The 23,187-nt window shown below is 38.8% G+C and overlaps 3 protein-coding genes and 1 pseudogene across 6 annotated transcripts; 3 read left to right on the top strand and 1 right to left on the bottom strand.

Moving 5' to 3' along the window:
* The first annotated feature begins 3,222 nt into the window (after window positions 1–3,222).
* LOC149017138 (putative carbohydrate esterase At4g34215) lies at window positions 3,223–4,687 on the top strand (annotated as a pseudogene). The gene is made up of 3 exons (XR_016172787.1): window positions 3,223–3,319; window positions 3,615–4,168; window positions 4,252–4,687. The product of XR_016172787.1 is annotated as a putative carbohydrate esterase At4g34215 (transcript).
* A 144-nt stretch (window positions 4,688–4,831) lies between these two features.
* On the top strand, window positions 4,832–10,243 carry LOC149017137 (D-3-phosphoglycerate dehydrogenase 3, chloroplastic-like). The gene is made up of 5 exons (XM_089151466.1): window positions 4,832–5,733; window positions 7,462–7,838; window positions 7,934–8,044; window positions 8,134–8,229; window positions 9,161–10,243. The coding sequence occupies exons 1-5, from the start codon at window positions 5,157–5,159 to the stop codon at window positions 9,830–9,832; spliced, it is 1,833 nt and encodes a 610-aa protein (XP_089007592.1). The 5' UTR covers window positions 4,832–5,156; the 3' UTR covers window positions 9,833–10,243.
* A 3,885-nt stretch (window positions 10,244–14,128) lies between these two features.
* On the bottom strand, window positions 14,129–16,391 carry LOC149017136 (uncharacterized). The gene has a single exon (XM_089151465.1). The coding sequence runs from the start codon at window positions 16,077–16,079 to the stop codon at window positions 14,901–14,903; it is 1,179 nt and encodes a 392-aa protein (XP_089007591.1). The 5' UTR covers window positions 16,080–16,391; the 3' UTR covers window positions 14,129–14,900.
* Window positions 16,392–16,833: 442 nt separating this feature from the next.
* On the top strand, window positions 16,834–23,187 carry LOC149017135 (cyclase-like protein 3). 3 transcript variants are annotated; one of them, XM_089151462.1, is made up of 7 exons: window positions 16,834–18,290; window positions 18,488–18,532; window positions 18,874–18,946; window positions 20,735–20,832; window positions 21,539–21,609; window positions 21,907–21,983; window positions 22,859–22,942. In XM_089151462.1, exons 1-6 carry the CDS (start codon window positions 17,855–17,857, stop codon window positions 21,934–21,936), a joined length of 753 nt encoding a protein of 250 aa, XP_089007588.1. In that variant the 5' UTR covers window positions 16,834–17,854; the 3' UTR covers window positions 21,937–21,983; window positions 22,859–22,942. The 3 variants fall into 3 exon arrangements, with proteins under 3 accessions (XP_089007588.1, XP_089007587.1, XP_089007586.1); XM_089151461.1 differs by lacking the exon at window positions 22,859–22,942 and having other exon boundaries at window positions 21,907–22,509; XM_089151460.1 differs by lacking the exon at window positions 21,907–21,983 and having other exon boundaries at window positions 16,835–18,290; window positions 22,859–23,187.

The raw sequence follows: 23,187 nt of genomic DNA, 5'->3' as shown, positions 1-23,187 counted from the left end.
AATATTCGATCATTATAGTGCCACCCAGATAGATAAAGTAGTCTGAAATTATACAGAAATGATTCTGATTCTAATAGAATTACTATGCCAGTAGGTGAGACACCCTGTAAAGAATGTATTGTCTGAACCTTTTCAGTTGTGTTCTAGGGAGATATATGATAGTATTTCCTAATTTCATAGTTCAGGTTAGCTGTTTTTAATTTTTTGGTAAAAATATTGTCACTTATTGAATGATTGGAATGTCTCTATCATATTTGCATTTTTACACCTTTAGACCATTCAATTGGAATTATTTATTGAGAAATCTTTTTTTGAGTAATGTAGTCATTTTTTTGAATTTAAAACTTTTCAAAAGAGTACAATCAAAATTATCTATTAACAGAGGCCAACATATGCAGGGGGTGTTTGACATAGAAGAAGTCGATCAGTTTGATCTTTAGCAGCTTTGGGTGCATGGCACGATGATCTGCAACATTTATTTGCTTCCCTGAAGTCGTGATTGAATTGTATGTGATCAAAACTTGGAATAAAATGCTGAATTTCTTGGGAGATAGACTTAAACTTCTAAGATGGTTGTTGATCATCCTTTATATTAATCATCTGGATACTGAAAATTACAAAGCATGAAGAGGCTATTTATAACCTAAAATAACAGACTGTGACTCTAATTGGGATACTCTTGCTGATAGAATCCCATTACATATTGAATTGGATTCTTATCAAAACTCTTAAGAAAATGGATTGAGTTGAGGACCAAGGTCTCCTTGTTGGGTAGGCCTTGCTTGCATTATCCCTTCCAAAATAATCTAAGGGCAGGGGCGGACCCACTAAGGGGCCGGGGGGCCATCCCCCCCCCCGAATTTTTATAATTTTTTATTATTTGCTTAGTTTTTTTATTTTTTATATTAATTTCCTTCATTTTTCTAGCTTTTTTCTCCTCAAATGTGAAATATCACTATTTGGCCCTCCCAAATTTGAAAACAAATTTTAAAGGTAAAATAATGGGTATAAAAGTCATCCCTATTTAAAAGATAAACCATCAATCCGTATTTATTCTCCCCTCTCCTCTTTCATATCTTTTCTTCCTATTTATTCTCCTTAAAGGAAATTTTTGAAAAAAAATATTATTAAATATTCAAAATGGCATTTCTAATGGAAACTAATTCCTCAATTCCGATTAATTATCCTCTCTCTTCTCTCTCACATCTTATCTTCCTATATATTCTCCTTCTATAAATTGGGTTAAGGAAAATTTTTGAAAAAAATATATTATTAAATATTCAAAATGTCATTTCTAATGCAAATTAACTCCTCAATCCTTATCTATTCTCTCATATCTTCTCTTTTCTTCCTATTTATTCTCTTCAGTTAAGGAAACTAATTCCTCACCACTTTTCTTTTTATTTGAGAAAAAATTTTCTGCTCAATTAGGTTCTCTTTCTCTTTTTTCAATTTATTTATTTTTTATATTTTACTTATTTTTTATGTTATTCTTTATTTGATTTTATATTCTTTGTTTTTGTAATTTTTATTATTTAATTTTATATTGTAAATAAAATGTCTATAATTGTAAGGTAACTAACTACCATTGATTTGCATCTTTTACCTAAATTTTTTTTTTATTTGAAAATTTTTTAGGGTTAAAGTCCATTTTTTTTTTAAATTATGCTTTAATTTACCTATATCTTGTTGAAAAAAAATATACCATTATTAATAATTTATCTATTTCTATCAAATATAAGTGGGCCCCATAAAATATATGTAGATGTATTTCTTAATATAATAAAATAATTCATAGGTGGAACCTTAATGGGTCTTATTAGGGCCCACACAATATGTGTGGCGAAAAAGCATTTGTGTTCTCCAATCTGAACTTTTATTATTCGACCCCCCACTATTGAATTTTGGTTCCGTCCCTCTCTAAGGGTAACTCATTCACTAAAAATCTCTTATAGATTTCCCTGTAAATGATTTCTATCTTTTAGCTTCTGTATAAAACATTGAGGGGAGGAGGGGGGGGGGGGGTGATACTGTATAGATTTTTATCCTTAACTAAATCAAATTGTCTAAGGTTCACCAACTCTTGTGTCCAATAAACATGTGTTTTTGGGGGGAATTAAAAAGAAAATTACATTAGAATACAATTGTTGACAATGTCATGCCGTGTCATCTTATTAAAGTTAAAATACATAGTTCAGGGTCAGTCTAGTTGAACCTCTATTTCATATTAAATAAACCCATTTGCATTTCTTCTGACTTTATTAATAATTGATTATTTTATCAGCTGATCCTTGACCTAGAAGCGAACTCCATATTAGACTTCCTTTCTTTCCAGCCCTATTTAATTAAATCTCCATTTTATATAAAATAAAAAATTTAATTCCTTAATTAACTGATTAGTCAGCTAATTCTTGATCCACAAGGCAATAAGCACAAAGGATGTACGTTTATACTATAAACAAGCTTTAACCATGAGAAACATGAGTGTGGATCATCTCCCCCAAGAGCACAAAATGCTCCCCTATGATCTTACAACCACAAATTATGTGGAGTTTAAAAATAAAAAATAAATTTCATCACCCTAATCCTGTGGGGCCTCCTGTAATTTGTGGTCAACAGCTGTCGAGAGATCACACGTCAGGAAGATGATTTGGACTCGAGAAACAAGTATACCATTAAACCCTATAATTTGTGGTCAACAACTGTCGAGAGAGCACACGTCAGGGAGATGATTTGGACTTGAGAAACGAATATACCATTAAACCCTGTAATTTGTGGTCTATAGCTGTCCAGAGAGCACATGTCAGGGAGATGATTTGGACTTGAGAAAGAGTATACCATAAAGTATTGCTTAATTGCTAATAATTGGCACCTCTTACTAATAAAACAACTAATTTCAAAAATTCTAAATAAATGAATAAATAAAAACTAAGGAGAGACAAGGTTTACATCCTCTATAATTCTCACCTCCTGCAATTTTCTGTAATTCCTATTTAGGATTGTAACACGTGATAATTAATTATTCAACCATCACAATTAACACCTAACTAAGAATTGAATTTAATAAATTCTTAAAATTTCTCTGACGAATCTTGTTTTTTTTACTTAATTTTAGGAATTATTAGATTCGATTTTTAGTTAAATTAATTGTGATAGTTAGATAATTAATTACCTCGTATGCCAAATCCTGGATAAGGATTAGAGGAAATTGCCTGGGGTGAGAACTCTAGTGGATGTATGAATCCTGAAAAACATAACACTTCCTTTTTCTTTTTACATTGGACTTTCTTGCCTGGGAGAAAGAGAAAGTCTTATGAAGGTGAGGAATTCTTAAATTTGAACTCCTGCAATTCGTTAATCTGGAGTTTAAAATTCCAAGAGCTCCCTCTGATTCCTCTGAGGTTTGTTCTTTTTGTTTTTCATTTTTTTTTTTTTTTTTTTTTTCCTGGAAATCTTTCCGCTGAAGTCTTCCATTAGTTTTTATAAGTATACGAGAGTAGCTATGAAGCATCGTGAGAGGAACCGTTGGAGGTTGGTTTTATTGTTTGGTGTTCTCATGTGTAGTTTGGTAGGGGCTCTAACGCTGCTGGCGTCTCTGTTTTTGGCCGTTGCAGACTTAGACGACCGGCCAACTGCAACAGCTTACAAGAAAATATTTATTCTTGCTGGGCAGAGCAACATGGCCGGGAGGGGTGGCGTGTTGGATGATCGATGGGACGGAATCGTGCCAACCCAATGCCAATCCAACCCTTCCATTCTCCGATTGAATGCAGAGCTGATGTGGGTTGCAGCGGCGGAGCCTCTCCACGCCGACATCGATTTCAATAAGACCTGTGGAGTAGGCCCAGGAATGGCGTTTGCGAACGCGATGAAAAGCAGCAAGGACAGCAGCAGCAGCAGCGGAGTGATGGGTTTGGTGCCCTGTGCGGTAGGTGGGACGACTATAAACGAGTGGCGTAGAGGGAGTCATTTGTACAAACAGATGGTGAGGAGGGCTCAGGCAGCCATGGAAGGAGGAGGAGGAGGCAAGATTGAAGCGATTCTCTGGTTTCAGGGGGAAAGCGATACGGTGTACCAAGAAGATGCAGAGGCATATAAGGGAAAGATGGAGACCCTCATCGCCGACTGGCGTGCAGATCTACAAGCCCCAAATCTTCTCATCATTCAGGTAATTCTCGATCCATTGATCAGTAGGATGGATCAGCTTCTTTCATTGATCAACCAACACTAAAAAATTTGGAAAATTTGCAGGTAGCTTTGGCATCAGGAATGGGACCTTTTGTAGGAATCGTGAGAGAAGCTCAATTGGGAATCTCGCCTGCCCAACGTTAGGTGCGTGGATGCCATGGGATTGCCGCTACAACCAGATGGTCTGCATCTTAGCACTGAAGCACAAGTAAGGCTGGGTCAGATGTTGGCCTCTGCCTTCCTTAACTACATGTCCAGCTCCATCTTCACCAGCAATGCTGCTCCCAGCAGTTTATGTTACCCATTCTTCTGTTGACATCCCAGTAACCTTCATCCTCTCCTCTCCAATTAACAACCCAATACAGCAATCAAATGAGGAATAATGGGGTCATTCATTCCCTTACAACAACAAAAAACAAACAGGATCAAGGAAAATTAACTTTTCATTCGTTCTTTCTTTTCTGGGTAGAGCTCACAGATGAATTTATTGAACATTTGATCCATTATTCGTTTAGTGTATATTCTTTCAATCTCAAAATCCTGAACGTGGTGGAAAAGAATAAATTATATTTGATAGTGTTAATCATTGTACTTTGGACTTCTTAAAATTTTCATTTTGGTGGATAAAAAGGGGGTCAGCTGACACAAGAACAACAGCTACACAGAAGCAGACGTTTTGAAATTAAGGTCCTCTCGTGTTCGTCTATTTCCACTAAGATATCAATAGAATATCTTATCAACAAGGAAAAGAAGATCTCCGGGAATAAAGCCCTTATGTATCTGATTCCTTTCTCCTGCTGTCAACCATATTGATTTGCATTGGAATTGACCTGGATAGATTTCCTTCAATAATTTTCTCACCAAATTCAAATCAAAGGAGGTATTTAGCTTTCTATTTTTGGTAAAGAGTGACGTGTTTAATTAGGTGTAGACTGTGGAGCAAGGCATCAAGTCGGAACCGGAGCACAATGGCGGCTACTGCCTCTGCAAATCTTCTCTCTGCGTCATCCTTCAACAATAAACCATTCCCTTTATCTTCTTCTTCTTCTTCCTTGTCAGCGTCTCTCTCATGTCGTCCTTCTCTCTCCAACATCTTCAGAATGAACGTCGCTGCCCCTCGTCGCGTTGGGCAGCAAAGGGCTTCCTTCGTTGTGCTGGCGATGGACGCGAAACCAACGGTTCTCGTGGCGGAGAAGCTCGGTGAGGCTGGGCTTAAACTCCTTAAGGAATTTGCCAACATCGACTGCTCCTATAACATGACTTTGGAGGATCTCTGTACCAAGATCTCTCTTTGCGACGCCTTGATTGTTAGGAGTGCTACCAAAGTCACTCGCGAAGTCTTCGAGTCGTCTGGCGGCCGACTTAAAGTGGTTGGACGCGCTGGGGTTGGCATCGACAACGTTGATCTGTCGGCCGCTACAGAGCATGGTTGCCTTGTAGTCAATGCTCCCACAGCTAATACTGTTGCTGCCGCTGAGCACGCCGTTGCCCTCCTCACTGCTATGGCTCGCAACATCGCCAGGGCTGATGCCTCTCTCAAGGCTGGTTGGTCCTCATCTTTTCCCCTTCTTTTTATCCAACACTGTATCAGTCTTTCGTTTAGGCATTTTGTCGTTCAATTCGTATGTGTTCGTCAGTTATCGGGAATTCTCTCTGGAGTATTTTATACCTTGATTGCTTTGATGAATGCCCTTGTTCCTGAAACTAATTCTCTGCGTCGAAAAATATCATTATGATATTACTGCTGCGAAAAGTGGACACAACACATGCAACTGATTCAAGTAAAATCACTACACTGCCTTATCATATGTTACAACATACATCAGGTTCCAAGCACTCACATGAAACAGAGAACTGGAAGAGATTGTTGTCGAACTCAATTTAGCCAGTGAATTATCAAATTGATAACTTCTCAGTTTCCAGGTTGAGATCATAGGGATTTATTGAAGGCACCTACGCTGTTGAATTATATAGCATCAAGTCCTCCATCCAACAACTCATCAGAACACTATAATTCAGTGATTTAGCAAGTGATGCTCCTACTTGTTTGGTCCTCCGCATTTCACAAACCCTAATTTAGAAGAAATCAGAACATTGAACCTCAAGATGTCTTAACTGTTGGAAAGATTGCATGTTAGCTGGATATTAATGAGGTAAGATAAATTTATATTAGGTAGGGACCTAATTTAATCATATCTTCCCATAAGAGTCTATACCATAGTTGTTGACTAAGGTCAAGGTATCAAAACAGCTTCTCAGCAAAAATTGCCAGGATAAGACTGCATAAGGTAAATGCCACCCCAAGCTTTGCTTGTGCGGAAGCCTTCGACATGGGGTTCGCGCTTCTGGAAGCATCTATATCACAGCTTGAGATGAGACCTGGTAGGCGGTGAGGAGTAGTTTACACTTTACATATGGGGAATCATAGTTCCAATAGCCATGGAATTAAAACTATTGTTCATTTTGAAATATCACTCATTATACTGTCTGGTGAAAAGATCCAACATTTTGTAACTGTTTAATGTTGTCAACAGCATTAAACTTGTTCTTTTCTTTATAATTGCTCACTCTTTTCATTTGCAACTCCAAGCAGACACCATCCTTCAGCACATAGAAGTGAATGAAATCCAAAATGTACAATTCATCCTCTTTGTGCATGACTTTCAATTTGACTGATTGATTTTCCTCTGAAGTTTTTTGTTCTAAAGTGATTTTCCTGATTTATGTCCCATTCTTGATGCCTAAGAAAATTTTCAAACAAAGCACCTTTTTTCTTGTATCAGTACAATAGAATCCTTTTTCTTTTTTGGGTTGGGGGAAGAAAGCAGTGTTATTGAAGTAAATCTCACAGCATGTATTATAGACTGCAGATACGACTTAACAAGATTTTATGCACTCACCATTCACTCACCATGAATATTCGTTGACTTGATGAATGCAAACCAACATCAGTTCCCTTTTGCAAAGAAGATATTTCCTTATAACGTCGTAATATTTTAGTTCTTCTCTGAAATAAGTTTACTGAGGGATTATGGCATACATGATGAATTAAAACCATGATTGCATGTCCTTTTGTCTTTAAAAACATTATTAATAAATTCTACACCCACCAACACCCCCCTGCCCCTCAAAAAAAAAAAAAAAAAAAAAAAAAAAATACTGTATTCATTATGCAAATTGATCTTGCCAGTTCAAAAGGCACTATTTCAGAGTTTTGGTCTTCAGGATCTACAAAACAAAAGCAATAAAGCCACTTTATTTTGGTAAATGCAGGCAAGTGGGAACGAAACAAACTTGTTGGTGTTTCACTTGTTGGAAAAACACTTGCTGTGATGGGATTTGGCAAGGTGGGATCAGAGGTTGCCCGGCGTGCCAAGGGGCTGGGTATGCATGTGATTGCACATGACCCATATGCCCCTGCAGACCGTGCCCGTGCAATTGGTGTTGAAATGGTGTCTTTTGATGAAGCTCTATCAGTTGCAGATTTCATATCATTGCACATGCCTCTCACTCCTGCTACATCAAAGATGTTCAATGATGAATCTTTTGCAAAGATGAAGAAGGGGGTTCTCATAGTCAATGTTGCTCGTGGTGGAGTGATTGATGAGGAGGCTCTTGTGAGGGCATTAGACTCTGGGATTGTTGCTCAGGTTCTTCTCATTTCCTCTGGGAGAGCCTATACATCAATTTCTCTTTTCAAAAATAGAAGGAACTATTGATAAACTTTTCAATTTCATTCATCCAGGCAGCTCTTGATGTCTTTACTGAAGAGCCACCTCCAAAAGACAGCAAGTTGGTACAGCATGACAGGGTAACTGTGACTCCTCATCTTGGTGCCAGCACCACGGAAGCTCAGGTATGTTGGCTTTATCTACCATGACATCTGCTATATGTCATTCATTGCGTCTGTTTGCCATCTTTTGACATTTTTATTACAATTATCAGGAAGGAGTGGCCATTGAAATAGCTGAAGCTGTTGTTGGTGCCTTGAAAGGGGAGCTTGCTGCTACTGCTGTAAATGCACCGATGGTCCCTCCTGAGGTACTCTCTAGAGATCTTGGCTTTATGTGTCTCCTCTCCATCAATATAATCCATGTTAATCATCTTAATAGGAAATTTGTGGTTCTGATCATAGTAAAAAAGATCTGCAACTTAATCTCTTAAAAGGTAGGTAGCAAAATTTGGCTACTTACTCGATTATCATAATTTGATCCCTTTTCATCCATTTTAGTTTGTCCAAAAATTTTGGGTATTCCAAATTATTTGTTGTTTCTCCCATGATATATTCTGATGCTTCTCGTATAGACGAGTTCACAGGAGTTTATGATGAAAAATTGGTATTCCATGAGTCATGATTTGAGATCTCATTAATTAGAAGTGGCCCTGCCAGATAGTCAAGACCACCATACTTATCATTTCCTTCAAAAGTGTCGAGAAAGAAAATACTGAGCAGTTTCCAAAGTCTCCTGATTTGCTAACTCTGCATATGCACAAGTCTATGTTTGTGTGTGTGTGATAAAGACAGAATTAAAATGAGAAATCTGGTTCACATCCCATCTTTCTAACGATAGAGCTGCAACCAAGTATCTCAATGCTTTGTCTCATCTACACTCAACCTTGAGATCAAAGGTTCAAGTCTTGGCAATAACAGCAGCCAAAAAGTACAAAAGAACTGCAGAAGATGTGGTCTGTGGTTCGTTGGCCGTTACCACTGCAAATAGTGCAGATTTGTATTTCCCTGTTATAGAGGTTTACCATAGAGGCAAACTGTATTTGGTGCAAGTCCAAGTTTAAGTACTATTATCAAAATAAACTTCATCTCTACCATCTCATAAGATCATATGGTTGGGAAAGTGATTTGCATCCTCTACTTTTTCTTGCTCTGTTGTGTATAGGTGGCAAGCACCGTGTCTTCTGACATAGCGTATCTTTACCTAGTGAGTAATATTTACCATTCTTTTCTTAAAAACAGGTTTTGTCAGAGCTTGCACCATTTATTGTACTGGCGGAGAAGCTTGGTAGACTGGCTGTACAGTTGGTAGCGGGTGGAAGTGGTATAAAGACAGTGAAGGTTACTTATGCATCTGCCAGAGCACCTGATGATCTTGATACTAGGGTGCTTCGTGCTATGATCACCAAGGGTTTGATCGAGCCTATATCAACTGTGTTTGTCAATCTTGTAAATGCTGACTTCATTGCCAAACAGAGAGGATTGCGGATTACTGAAGAGCGAATCCTGCTTGACGGTTCACCTGAGAATCCACTTGAGTTCATCCAGGTTCAAATCGCCAATGTGGAATCAAAATTTGCTAGTGCTATCTCGGAGGCTGGGGAGATTAAAGTGGAGGGAAAGGTGAAGGATCTGACACCCCATTTAGCTAAGGTGGGCTCATTTGATGTGGATGTGAGCTTAGAAGGCAGCCTCATACTGTGTAGGCAGGTTGATCAACCAGGTATAATTGGAAAGGTGGGTAGTATATTGGGTGAAGAAAATGTCAACGTGAGCTTCATGAGTGTTGGGAGGATTGCCCCCGGAAAGCAAGCAGTAATGACCATTGGTGTTGACGAAGAACCCAGCAAAGAGACCTTGAGAAAGATTGGGGAGATACAAGCAATTGAAGAATTTGTTTTCCTCAAGTTGTAATCTTCAATTTGTGGCTTTCAATTTTGAAACTTAAGATGTTCTACGCCTTCTTATTGTCTAAAGTATTTCCCGGCTTTCAAATCAGTTATTATTGCAATAATCAAGTGTCTTGATGGTTTATAGCAGTGAGTTCAGTTATTTTTATGCTTCAGCTTTGTCTCTTGATTTTCATTAAACAATGTACCCAGTGCCCAAGGCTTCTGCAACTTCGGACCGTGATGAGAACCAAGCACCTTAGCAAGTCGCCCAGGGGATGGGAGCTTATATATACTATGGGGAAGAGGCTCTGGCCCCAAAGAGATTTGAACTTACGAAGTTATTACTTATTACTTCTGGCATTGAGACTTTATTTTTCTGTAATGTATTTGACACCACAAAACAGTTTGATCTTCTCTTTACCACGACTTACTTTGTATAAAGCTAATCAAGAGTTGAGAATTTTGGCTGCTACCTGATATTTGTATTATATATAGGCTATGGAAGCTTAAACTTAGGGCTTCAGATATAGATGCGTGTTCCCAGTGAGAATGTGAAGAGATGAAGCCGCTTTGGGTTCCGAGTGGGTCCCCCAATTATACCTGTCGTTCAAGTTTCCCGCTTAGAATTCTTCTCCGATGGCAACGACTGGAAGCCTGCACCGTATCAACCAATGGCAAAAGAATGGACGGAAAACCACGGTGCCTTTCAAAATTTCTGCTACTCGAATGCCTCTTTAGGTGAAATAATCCATCAGAAGTTCTTTATTTCGATGCGTTTTGGGTGGGTTCTGTCCAGGGTTTTCTTTACCTAAGATCACTGCAATTTCCTTTTTAGGCTCAGGGAAATTAGGATTTTGATGCCGCTGGCAAGAGAACAATTCTGTACAAATTGAAGCTTGGAAAGATTGCTACCCGATACCCACTTTTGTTATTTAGTTTTGTTCCAAATTCCATTACAGAGTGCTTCTTGTAAGTTTACCATCTTGTAGTTTTGAAATTTTGCAAATGCTTTGTATCTGATACGCATAATATTCAATCTTATGCAGCAATTTTACCAATCCTAGATGGTAACAACAGTAGTTAGTAATTTCTTGATTATTCAGGTTTTGCTGTGGAAACTGTGGAATACGAAAGTGTCACCTTCACGGTATGGGATCTACGAGGGCAAGATAAGATGCTAGATTTGTCCATACAGACTTGTATCATTTGCTCGCTTCATTATTCTTCATATATGCTTTTTTGTGTAAAGAGCTTTCTTTTCCTAAATGATGATTTCTCTGGCTATTTCATGTTGATTCATGCTTCATTTTCCCCTCAAATTTACAAATCTTCAACCTAAAATTCCTTCTGTAGGTTGGGTAGGTTGGGATGTTCATCCTAAACCCAAAATCTCTACATCATTTTATTTCTTCTGAGCATATATTTGTTCACATTGTAGGATACATATGATACCATTCTTTAATAATGTGCATCTTCCATTTGGACTTAATGCAACTTAAATGCATCTCTACAAACATTTTTTTTTCATAATGTCCTGAAAACAGAAACGTGCATCTTTCCAACTCACTATGAAATAGACTTGACTTTGTGGCGACAATGCTTTCAGAATTCTCAGGGAGTTGTTCTCGTAGTGTATAGCAATGACACAGAACAAATTTGGAGGCCCAAAATGAGCTATATTGAATGCTCGCTGAGGTTAGTAATAATTTTAGGAAAGTGTAAAACTGTTACTCGTTTCACTATCACTTGGCTTATTTCCATATGGTAAAACATGGAGTGAAATTTCTCATTCCTATATTGTATCATCAGAATTCAGAAACAAGACAGAAAACAGAGACAGTTTTACAGTTCACCCACTATTTATACCCCAACCTCTGATTATTCAGGAAGAGAAAAATGTGTATTGATTTTGCATCTGGATATTTCAAAACATAGGGAGCATTCTATCTAGTCTAGAAAAAAAGCCTAATCTCATGGATAACAACCAGGAGCCTCAGAACTGGTTATTTACATAAGTTGCAGAAAGAGGCCTACCAATTTGAGTCTGAGCAAGTATGTAGAGATTACAACTTTAAAGCAAGCTTACCCTTACCTCTCTGGTTAAAAATCAACCAGTCAGATAAGTAGTATACTCTGATCAAAATTACCATTGGACATCTGAGTGCAAATGGCCCACAACATACAGTTCATCAGATTAGATGATTATGATCAACAAATAATGTCGATTGCTGTTGTTGATACAGCAATAGGTTTTAGGTTTCTCCAGTGTTTGGCCTCTAATTTGACCTCTCCTCTTTTATCTTATTTTCTGTTCCTACTGCTAGGGCTGTGGCTATTTAATTTGATTGTTTCAGTTCTCATCTTGTTTAGTCATTTTCTTTCTAAGAGGCGAAATTACAAAGATTCATGATTGTTTCAGAGGATTCCAGCTCATTTTCTGCCACAAATTGTTGTTTTCTTGTTGACATAGAGAATGTAAACTAGCCCTGGTTGCAGGATGAACTGCATGATGCAACACTGCTTGTTTTTGCAATCAAACTAGACCTCCCAAATGCATCAAGTACCTGTGAGATCACTGTTAAACTTGGACTACTGTCACTTTGTCAGTGCTGGTGGTAAGCTCTGCTATCTTAAACTTACCCACTTCTGAACCTCTGATACATGGTTGTCATGAGTGGTGAAATCCAGCCCTTGCAGAGATTACTAGCGTTCACCATTAGGTAAAGCTGGGTAATTTCTAGTTCTGTATGTCAGGGACCTTGCAGATGCAATAACTTATGAGCTGCCCATGATTCTAGAGCCATTTTGCAATGTTAGTTCATATCTTATTTGACTTTGGATATGCATCTCCTCTCAACATATTTATAACATCAGAGTTTTAAAGATGTATAAGAAAAACTAGAAATCTAAACCTTTTGTTTGAGGTACTTCATATTTTTAAGGTACATCCAGATCACCTGGTGCCACTTCAGGTCAAGATCTCTACGAAGGGGTGGATTTGTTATCCAGAAGTATCTCTAGCAAAGCAAGAGTCTGTTTCCTTTATCTTTCTTGATCACCTCATTCTCTTGTGCTAACTGGAACTTGTGTCGATCAGTCATTTTGTTTATTTCTAGCACATATAATCTGCATTGTCAATTATGAGTTCTGTTACCATAATTCGCTGGGTGTCTCCATCATTTCTCCTTCTGAAAATTGGTCTAACGAACTAAAGTTGCCAACCAGAAAAAGATCCTTATTGAAAGGTGTAAAATATCATATCAAAGGTCTCTGTCTGGTTGACATTGCCATGTGCACCAAATCCATTGGTGCATTTGTTATCCACTATCCCTTTAAAAAAATGACAGAAAGATGTCTTTTTTCTTTTCTTTACTGGTTATCTATCAAACTAAGCCTCTCTTTAATGTTTAAATGCTAAAGAGTTTGTTTTGTCTTCAATTGAAAAAAGCACCGAACCTTCTTTGAATTCTGCTTTAGGTAGCTAACCCGTGGTCCTCCTCAGCATTGCTTATTCTAAAATCAAGCTTGAGGACCAAAACATGAGAAACAGTAAATAACCCAGCTTACAAAAAAGAGAATTCCCAAGGCTTGAGTTTGGTGGGCATCACCATGTGCACCAAATCCCCCTTCTAAAGAAAAGAGGGGAAAAAATGAAGATAATCCCTCTCACCAAACATTTGTAAATTTATCAAATTATTAAATATCTATAGAGATTCCTTGTTCTCAAGGCTTAAACATAAAGATTATGACTCCATCATGGAGAATTATTTTTTCTTGGTGTGTTTGTGTGTATTGGAAAGGATTTGTATTGGGTAGGTGCACCTTAATGCCTGGCTAACCGTTGGCATAATTATCAAATTAGGTTGTTGCATACTTGAATATGGACCGAATAGCTGGAAACTGTTCTCTCTCTCTCCCCCCATGAAAACTATTCTTCAGAGCATAAATCATGTTTTTATTTGGTTTTCATTATACTGTTCTGCGTGTTGCTCTGTTTTGGATGATCTCTCTGGAATTTGCTCAGATTAGCTGAATCGGAAGGAGTCCATAAACCAAACTGGACCAGAATTGAAAACGACCCAAAACAAAATTCCCTTTATTAGACTGGTTTAACATGATTGGAATGGGATTGAACCTACTGGTTGCCAGTTAATGATCTTACATTTGGGATATCTCCTCTTAAATGCCTTCATATTTTTGGACTGAATTCCATTTGATATTTCATCAGTTATCTCACTTTATGTTGATAGTATCAAAGGTACATTTAAGTCCACGGATGGTGATGGTGAAGAACTCAACACTTTAATGAGTGGGGTGACGAGAAAGAAGCATCAAGCATGCCGTGTTTTGCTGGTTCAAGTGCTCTCTGCTTCTTTTACCTTTTGACCATCACACAATAATAACCTGCTTCACCCAACAAGTATTGCACTGAAAGGAAACCCCATTTACAAGTGCCTTTCTCTTTTATTGCTTTTCGGAAACTTAAAAGGGAAGCAAACAACTCTAGTGGATCCTACCATGTTTGATCGTGTCTTTTACTTTTGTTTAAGTGCTTCAAATATTTACCTGTGAAACAGGAAGAAAAAGTTTTTAACACATCAGATGGTGAGATTTACTTTCTCCTACTGACATGATGACGCACATTCATATCCTTTTACCCAGAATTCATCATCACCATGGAGGCAAACCAAAGAAGATGGGTTAACCACTAGCATTACTGGAGCCCAAATGTAGAATGTATGCAATAAGGGCGAGAAGCGTTGGGCAGAATCTAGGTAAGAGACAGAGCCAGGCCGGGCAAAACTTGGGCAAACGTAATACTCTATTCTACGGTATTTCTACCCAGGTACCCAGATTCCTACCCAAAAAACAGTACCCAGATTACACCGTTGGTTTGACACACATGAGAAACCCAGAATCATCAATGAAATTTAATTCTCTTGGCTGTACAGAAAAAGAATCCAATGTAAAAACCCAGCTTCAGAAAATCTGAGTCGGAATCGGTTATTTATTATACACTCTGATCATTGTACTATTAGATAAAAATGGATAGATCTCAGGATCTGACAAAATGTATTAAGACTGAAAATCTAAGGACTGGGCCAGCCAGGGTACGCTCGCCGGCATATACGGCTTGGTCTCTGCGAAGACGAACAGAGCTGTGACGTAGCAGGGCAACTCTCAAGACAATTATCACCGAAGCTCCCAATCACCGACGACCCAGGCCCTGAGAAGAACCCTGCCGGTGGTTTCCCATTCAAGAAATTTCCGTCAAGGAACAGCCTTCTCAGACTCTGATCACTCACCTTCTTGTAGAACTCCCAGGGGATTGGACCACGGAATCTGTTATAACTCAGCGTAAGTGAAGCCAGTTGGGGGAAACTCGCGAAATTCACGGGCAAGTGCCCTTTGATACTGTTAAACCCCAAATCAACCGCCACCAGTTCGCTGTTCTTCGTGTACCCAGGTGTGGGTATCTGAATCCGTGTGAAACTGTTGTTGGCTAAATCAATTTGCTGCAGAGACGGCATGAGGAAGAACCAGGCTTCTACAGTTCCTGTGAAGTTGTTAGCACTGAGTTCCACAACCTCCAACTGGGTAATTCCTTGAAATGAAGATTGTGCAAGTGACCCTGATAAAGAATTGGCCTTCAGAGCCAGCTCCACCAGGTTTGGGGGAAGTTTGGGCAGAGAACCAGTTAGATTGTTGAAGCTGATGTCAATAGTTGTCAAGTTGGAGAAGGAACTCAGGTCCAAGGGAAGGGGTCCTGTGAGGGCATTGTTGGACATATCCAGAGACACGAGAGAAGCAAGTTTGGTTAAGGAGGGAGGAATGTTGCCGGAGAAGGCATTGTTTCTGAGGCTAAGGGTCTCAAGTTTAACGAGGGAGGAGAGGGAGGAGGGGATTGCACCATAGAAGGAATTGTCGGAGAGGTCCAGTTGGGTAAGCTGGGTGAGCTGAGAGAGGAGAGGAGTGAGGGTGCCTGAGTAACCAACGGGGTCCAGGGTGAGTGAGGTGATACGGGTGGAGTCAGGACTACAGGAGATGCCACAGATGAAGTTGGTCCGGCGAGGAAGAGAGCAAGGATCGAAGGAAAAATTCCAGGAACCAAGGCATGACCAGGAAGAGATGGAATTTGGTTTGATTGAGGCCTTGAATGCCTTGAGTGCGTAGATATCAGAGGGAAGAGTGGCCGCTTGTACTCGAAGATGTGAAAGCAAGAAGGAGAGACAGAGAAGAAGAAGAAGAAAAAGAATGTTGTTCGACATGGGAAGGTAAAGGAAAAGGCAGGACTGTGACTTCACAGACTCTTCTTGCCTTTAGTTCTCACAATTTGGGTTCCAACTTCCAAGTCCCAGCTCAATTCCAAATCTGAACTTCCTTCTGTGAATCCGTAGATGTAAAAGCAAGGTGAAGCTCCCCTCAACTGTGTGTTTAAAACCAGAGGATCAAAGCAACGTTGAAGGGGAGGCAGTGGATTTGGGTGAGCTGGACCCGACTTGGCAGTCTGGTGAGAGTGGGTGAGCACAGAATAGGGAATAGGATTCTCTTCGACACGCCGACGCCTTCAGGGGCTTTTCTTTCCAGTTTCCACCACCACATGTTTGAGCCACGACTCTATATACTTCTCAAACCTTGGTTGGTCAGCTCTCAGCGACATTACGTCGAACACGTAAGCAAGCAGGTAGGGGGAGGCCGGGAGGGGAACCCCATTCACGATGGCTATAATTTATTTATTTTTGCTAATCCTAATCAGTAACGGTTATCTTTACCTAGAACAAATAAATAAATTCGTTATAAGAATCCAAGGAAATACTTTCCTTAATCATATGGTTTAATAGGTATTGGAAATAGGGTCGTGAACTGGATCGATCACTGTCGATCACTCTTTTTCAATAAAACTTCATTTTTATTATTTTAAAATTTTCTTTTAATCCTTTTGGTTGTTTCGATGGGTCGTCAGTATTGGATCACTCAATCGGACAAAAGAGAAAGCAACGGCTGTGCACGGCCCTACTCCATTGTCAGAATTAGAAAGACTTCCCTACACAGTTTCGTTCCCTAAATTTTTGATCCTGCGGCTTACACTTCTCCTGGGCAATCTCCACCAAACACTTCAAATCCAATTTTAGATGAGTAATTCCTCCACGGTTGGAAACAACCCATTTTCGTTTTCTTTTCTCCTTTTCTTTCAGTTTTTTCTTTATTTTTTATTTGGTTAGAGATTGTAATTTGTACATGAAGAGTAATATTTGTTCAGAGTTAACTCACTGCGCGGGCTCGCCCAGAAGGGGCTGTCCTGTCTGGCAATAATCAGAAGGGCTTGAGAAGACGAACTCACTTCATTCTTAAAACCCAGGAGTCTGGGTAAATTAATCCTTAAAACACAGGAACCCAATTCAAGATCTCCTCAGAGATGATGGATATATATAGCTTCAATACAACAAGAAACCCAGAAGTTTATCTGTGGCTTGATAACCGCACCTGTAATGTGAAGTTGTTGCAAAACTGAAGATAAAGGAGAGAAGGAAGTTTTTATTGAACCCTTGACCTTCTAGACACCAAACACTGGATCTGGAATCTAAACACTTAGAAGAATGAAATTTTGGGTTTTTTTTTATTTCGTTAGACTGCGGATAAAGGGTTTCTCGATTGAGCGAGAAATGTATCTCATGATCTCCACCGATGGATTTTGTTGTGTAAACGCAGATTAATCCGTAAATCCCACTAATTAATTCCATCTCAAATCTCTGAAATTTGAAACTTTTCTGAACCTCAGAAGAATTCTCTGGAAAAGGTGGGTTTGGGGAGCTGTATGGGTGATTTCTTTGATGGCGAATCTGAGAAACGGGAAGTTGATTGAACTATTATAAAAGAATAAAAAAAAAATCAACGAGGAGTACTCAACGAGACAGGATTTATTTGGCGGGTAAAGGTTCACGCCTGTGAAAACGAAAACTCATATGGCGTGGAAGGAGTTGCTCACTTGCTGCCTCCAGTTTCAGAGTTTACTACCAAGCTGTGTCGCTGCTCCTCCTCCACCATGGCAACCGGCAGGATGACGATGATGGAAGCTTTATCGGTTCTGCTTCTCTGCTTCACGTTTTCTCTCCTGTCTTTCACCTCATCTTCACAACCCAACGATGCTTACCCGTCGGACTACGGTGATGGTTCTTGCAGCATGAGAGTGAAGGACCACGATCTTTTGCCTCCTCCTCGGAGAGAGGTTCACGATGAGGGAAGGATCTTTGACATCACCCACACTTACAGGGAGGATATGCCTTATTGGGATTCATCGGAGGAGTTGGGCCAGTTCCTTTGGCTCCGTTCCACCATCAAGAACGGCTCCCTCGCTAATGTCTCAGAGATGAAGTTGTCCGTTCACACCGGCACCCATGTCGATGCCCCTGGTCATGTCATCGACCACTACTTCGATGCTGGTTTCGATGTTGATTCCCTCGACCTTGCCGTCCTCAACGGTATCTTTTCTATCCTTTCATTTCATTCCTGACGATTCCCTCTACAGTTACTCGTATTGTCGTTGGCTAACTGTTTGATTAAATTGAATTCTTCATTTTCGGCTATTAACGGGGAAAGGGGGAAGCATTTGGATCCTGTCAGGAATGTTTTAGTTTTATTTGACAACTCTGAAGGCTTCGCCTATTGGTTTCAACAGGTCCTGCGCTGTTAGTCGATGTTCCAAGAGATAAAAACATAACTGGTAAATCCCATTTCAGATTAACTTCTTCATTTCATTACTGGCACTTTGTATCATCAGCCAATTTTCAAAACTGTTTACTTTAGCCAGTATGACATATCATTTACATGGAATGGGGTGGGATACAGTTTAGGAGTTGTGAAATATCAGCATTCATACAGATTAATGAAATACCAGTATGCCAAACATAAGGGGAATGCAGCATGCTAGTGTTATGTTTTAACTTTTGTTCCTTGGTGCAAGGGTTTTGGGGAAGTAAAAAACCCGTGAACATACCATTTACTGCACAGATACTGAAACTTTTGAGGCCGCATTACTTGACAGTGGTTTCCATCTTTCCACAGCGGATGTTTTTCAATCCTTGAATATTCCCAGAGGAGTTCGTCGTGTTCTGTTCAGAACACTAAACACTGACAGGTATCTTCATAGTAACGTCTGTCCAAAATCTTGCATTCCTTTTGCTATAGTCTTCTCTATCAGTGTGTTGCATTTTACTGTCTTATCATTTGGTGAATACAGTTTAATGTCATGATGTATTGATTTAAGAAGAATACAATTCCTCTTTCTGGTTATTTTGGACCCAGGATGTTCTTTGTTATGGTGCAGCCTTCCAAGAGCATGAATTATGAAGCTCCATTAGCCTGATAAGGATGTAGAATAAGAAAGTGAAATTTGATATTCTTTTACAATGATTTGGACAATCAGGTTTCTATAGTAATGTGAGAACACACAGATTGACCTTCCTGAAAGGGCAAAATGCACATGTAAACAGTGGAACTGAGTTTTGAAAATAAATAAAATGGAGCAGCAAGTGGTACATTAGAGAGAAACAAATTCACAGATTGACCTTCCTGAAAGGGCAAAATGCACATCAATGCACTGCCCTTTTAGAAAGAAATAGAGTAGAGAAACACTTGGAATTTGCATACTGCTCTAGAGAGAGATACACATCAGCACTTTTTCAACAAACACTTCTTAAGCCTAAATTTACATGATTATTTTCTTTTGCCCTGGCTTGTCATGCCCTGCTTAATCTGAAGAAGAATGTAGTTCATCGCAAAACCATTCCAATCTATGTTTTTGTCTGCCTAGCTAGGTAATGGCTGAAACATTGCATCTGCAATAATGGTGGCCATTTAATTGGCATGCTTTCTTTGTTATGTTGGACAAAGGGAATTGATCTATTCGTAACTCTACATTCAGTTTTATGAATGGAATCATCCGTCTCCTTTGTACATACTTTGACTGCATGTAATGTTAACATGAGTTTTTTGGTTCTTTTGGAAAAAAAATTCATTAGAATTTGTTATTTTTTATCTCAGAATGGAATGGTAGATTAGGTTTTCTGTGGGCTACCTTCAATATTGATATAAGTCTTAAATGAATTTAATTCAGCTGACAAAACTTTTTCCATGTTTTCAAGAAAAAGTGATAGGTAACACAACTAAACAGCTATTCAGTTCAGATTATGCTGTAGTCCTCTATGCTGAACTTACTTTTTTTGGATCTTGTTTTGGCTGGATGACATGCATAGAGATGTTACATTGCCAAAAGGAAAGAAGGAGGGGGGGGGGCGTTAAGGGAATTACAAGAAGCGAGGGGCAGAGCCTGACCAAAGCCAAGAAGGCCCTAAACAAAATAAAACAACGCAAAGCAACAAGGCACAAGACCTAAAGCCAAAACAAATGCAAGAAAAAACTAAGTTCTCGTGTTTTTCTTTTTCTTCTTTCTACAAGAATTGAGCCCAACAATAGAGTCTTCATTGAGCTGGTGGCATCCTTTAGTGGAATGGTTGCTCTCCTACTGCCTTGAAATGGAGGAGAAAGGGTAGCAGTGTCGCAGGAGTCCCTGTTACAAGAGTCTCCGCTAGTTGAATGAACCGCGTCCAGTAGACTCCCTGTTCCGCTTGACTGTCTGTGAACACCGAAATGGGGTAAATATTGGGCTCCAAGGCCACGATGGAAGGGGAATGGGGAGGGTGGGAGAGAATGGGGGAGAGAGAGGAGCTTTGGTGGGTGAAGGGGGAGAGAGAAAGAGGACTAGGGGTGGGGCAAGGGAAGAGAGAGGGAGGCAGCTGAGCTGAGGAGTTGAAGGAGGGCTGTCGGCCAAGGAAGAAGGGGAGACTGAATTTAACTCTTATTTTTCTGTTTCCTATATATTTTACATTGAAAATAATACAATTAAGTTAAATTCCCCAAATTTCAGGCGACTTATGTGGAAGAAGGAATTTGATTCAAGCTATGTTGGATTCATGAAGGATGGTGCCAAATGGCTGGTAGAAAACACTGATATAAAGCTTGTAGGTAAGATACAAATACTTTGTGAATATATAAGGAAGAGCACTTGCAGGACCTAACAAATGAAAAATTCCCTTATTTAAGTTTCTATGCATATAGTATGACTTTTGTATTCAATTTTTTCTCATTGTATACGAGAATATCTAACCATTGAGGCCAGTGACAATGGAGAGTAGGCAAGAGGAAGAAGACCAAGAGAAACTGAGAGAAGAGGGAGAACTACTCACAGTTGAGTTGCAAGAAGAAGATTCAGCTGTGGGCTTCAATCTTCTATTATAATAAGTCCATTTACATTTACAGACTTAAAACAACTTAGAATGCATTTAGATAATTCTTTTGTCCTTGTTGAAACCGTAACTCTTTTGTAAAGTGTCTCAATATTATAGAATTCTCTAAAGTGTGGATTGATGTAAAATGAAAAATGTCGAACATTAAAGAAGAAGAGGAACCATTACAAAAGTGAAATAATCACTCCCAGTAGATTATGAATTTGAAGTATTGTATTGAACTATCCAGATCATACAATTCAGATCTATATAAGTCCGGACATTCCTGATATGGGAGAGTGCAATCACATAGTTTTGAAATTTTGATTGATGTCATTTGGTCATTGCACTTGATGTAATCCTTTGGCTGCTAACCTATGTTTCTGCCCTAATTCTTTTCCCCCAGAAAAGTCAATGTTGATGATTGTGTTTGTTGTGACATGTAGGAATTGATTATCTATCTGTTGCTGCCTATGACGATTCAATTCCTTCCCATCACATTTTTTTAGAAGGCAGGGTATGGAATGTCTATCCTTACTGACATTTTTTCTTAGATTTCATTTATAGTTGGAGCTTTTCTTTTAACTTTTTCTCTTAAATCTTGGATAATATTTCTCAAATGCATTTTTCTGGTTAGGAAACATCAAATTTGGAATTATTTTCTTAACCTTACATGATTTGTTTTTTAGACTTGGCATGAAGTTTCATTAAATTGGATTATCATTACCTCAATCGATCCGTTATAGACACCACCAATTGTTGCCATTTTGATGTTCAATAGAAATAACATGGTTATGAGTTGGCTTTGGTACAGATATTAAAAGTAATTGATACACTGAGTTGAACTGATGAATGGATAAAAGATGGGGAGATCTGCAGTCTGCTTTTGAGGTTGTCTATTGCTTCTTTCAATAGGATCAGCTGCTTTTGATTATGGTTTACAATGTAATGATGCAAGTGTTCCAAAATATGAATGTTGTGCTCTGTATATAGTGTTACCTAATATTCTGTTAGATATTCTTTATTATTAGATGTTCTTTATTAACCCCACATCCCCTCAGTACCTCTATACTTTAAAGCTCTAAGTCTAAGCTGTCACTTTAGAGCTTTTATGACTAAAAATCTTCTAGCTCTCTCTTCTTGTTTGTAGCTTTGTTAAAGCTGTTCCTTTGAAGCTCTCAAATATAATCCCTTTGAATGAAACCAAGACCTAAACAGTGTTATAGCCTCCTTGTTTTGAATATCAAATTTACCTTCGACAGTTCAGGGTTTTCCATTGTGACCACTGGGGTTCAAGTCTGAAAATAGTGTCTCTGTGAAAGTAGGTTTAAGGCTGTGTGCATAAAACCCTCTGCAGTTCTGCACTGGTAGGAACCTTGTGTGGTAGGTATGCCCTTTTTGATTTTTCATGAGTTGCATTTACCAGATGACACTTCTTCAAACACTAATAAAATCTCAACTTACCGCCCTCTAGTGCTTCAAGCAAGTTTTGGTATCACTTTTGTTTCTTTGAAGTTTATATATTTTCCTGATTCTTGCATATTCCTTCCGTGTTTCTTTTCCTTTTTCTTATCATTAAATCCCCCCCCCCCCCCCCCCCAACCCCAAAAAAAAAAAAAAAAATATGGGCATTTCTGCTGCTACTTTTTTTTATGAATAGAATCTCCTCCTGTACATGTTTTGCTTATGACAGTAAAGGTCATTGTATATACATTTTTTCCTTGAATTATAAATATTGCAGCTGATTATACTGCTAAATGCTTCAGGAAATCATTCTTGTTGAAGCCCTAAAGTTGGATGATATCAAACCAGGATTATATTCTCTGCATTGCTTACCTTTAAGGTTGCGTGGTGCTGATGGAGCACCAACAAGATGCATTCTCATCAAGTGATAATTTAATGTGGCAATATATTTGGCACAATTGTTTCTTTTACCTGGGAAGAAAGCTTTCGGTTTTTGCACTTTCAACTGTATAATACCAAATATATTGTGTCTATATTAATGATGGTAATAAATGAAGAGCAAACTGTAATTGTGGTTGAAGGTAAAGAAATAAATCCAATATTCCATGGTGGAGCAAAAGATAATAATTAA

Source organism: Hakea prostrata, chromosome 4, assembly GCF_041222555.1.
Source record: "Hakea prostrata isolate BN-2017 chromosome 4, UWA_Hpros_2, whole genome shotgun sequence".
NCBI classification, from domain to species: Eukaryota; Viridiplantae; Streptophyta; class Magnoliopsida; order Proteales; family Proteaceae; genus Hakea; species Hakea prostrata.
This window is presented reverse-complemented; position numbering and strand designations above follow the sequence as displayed.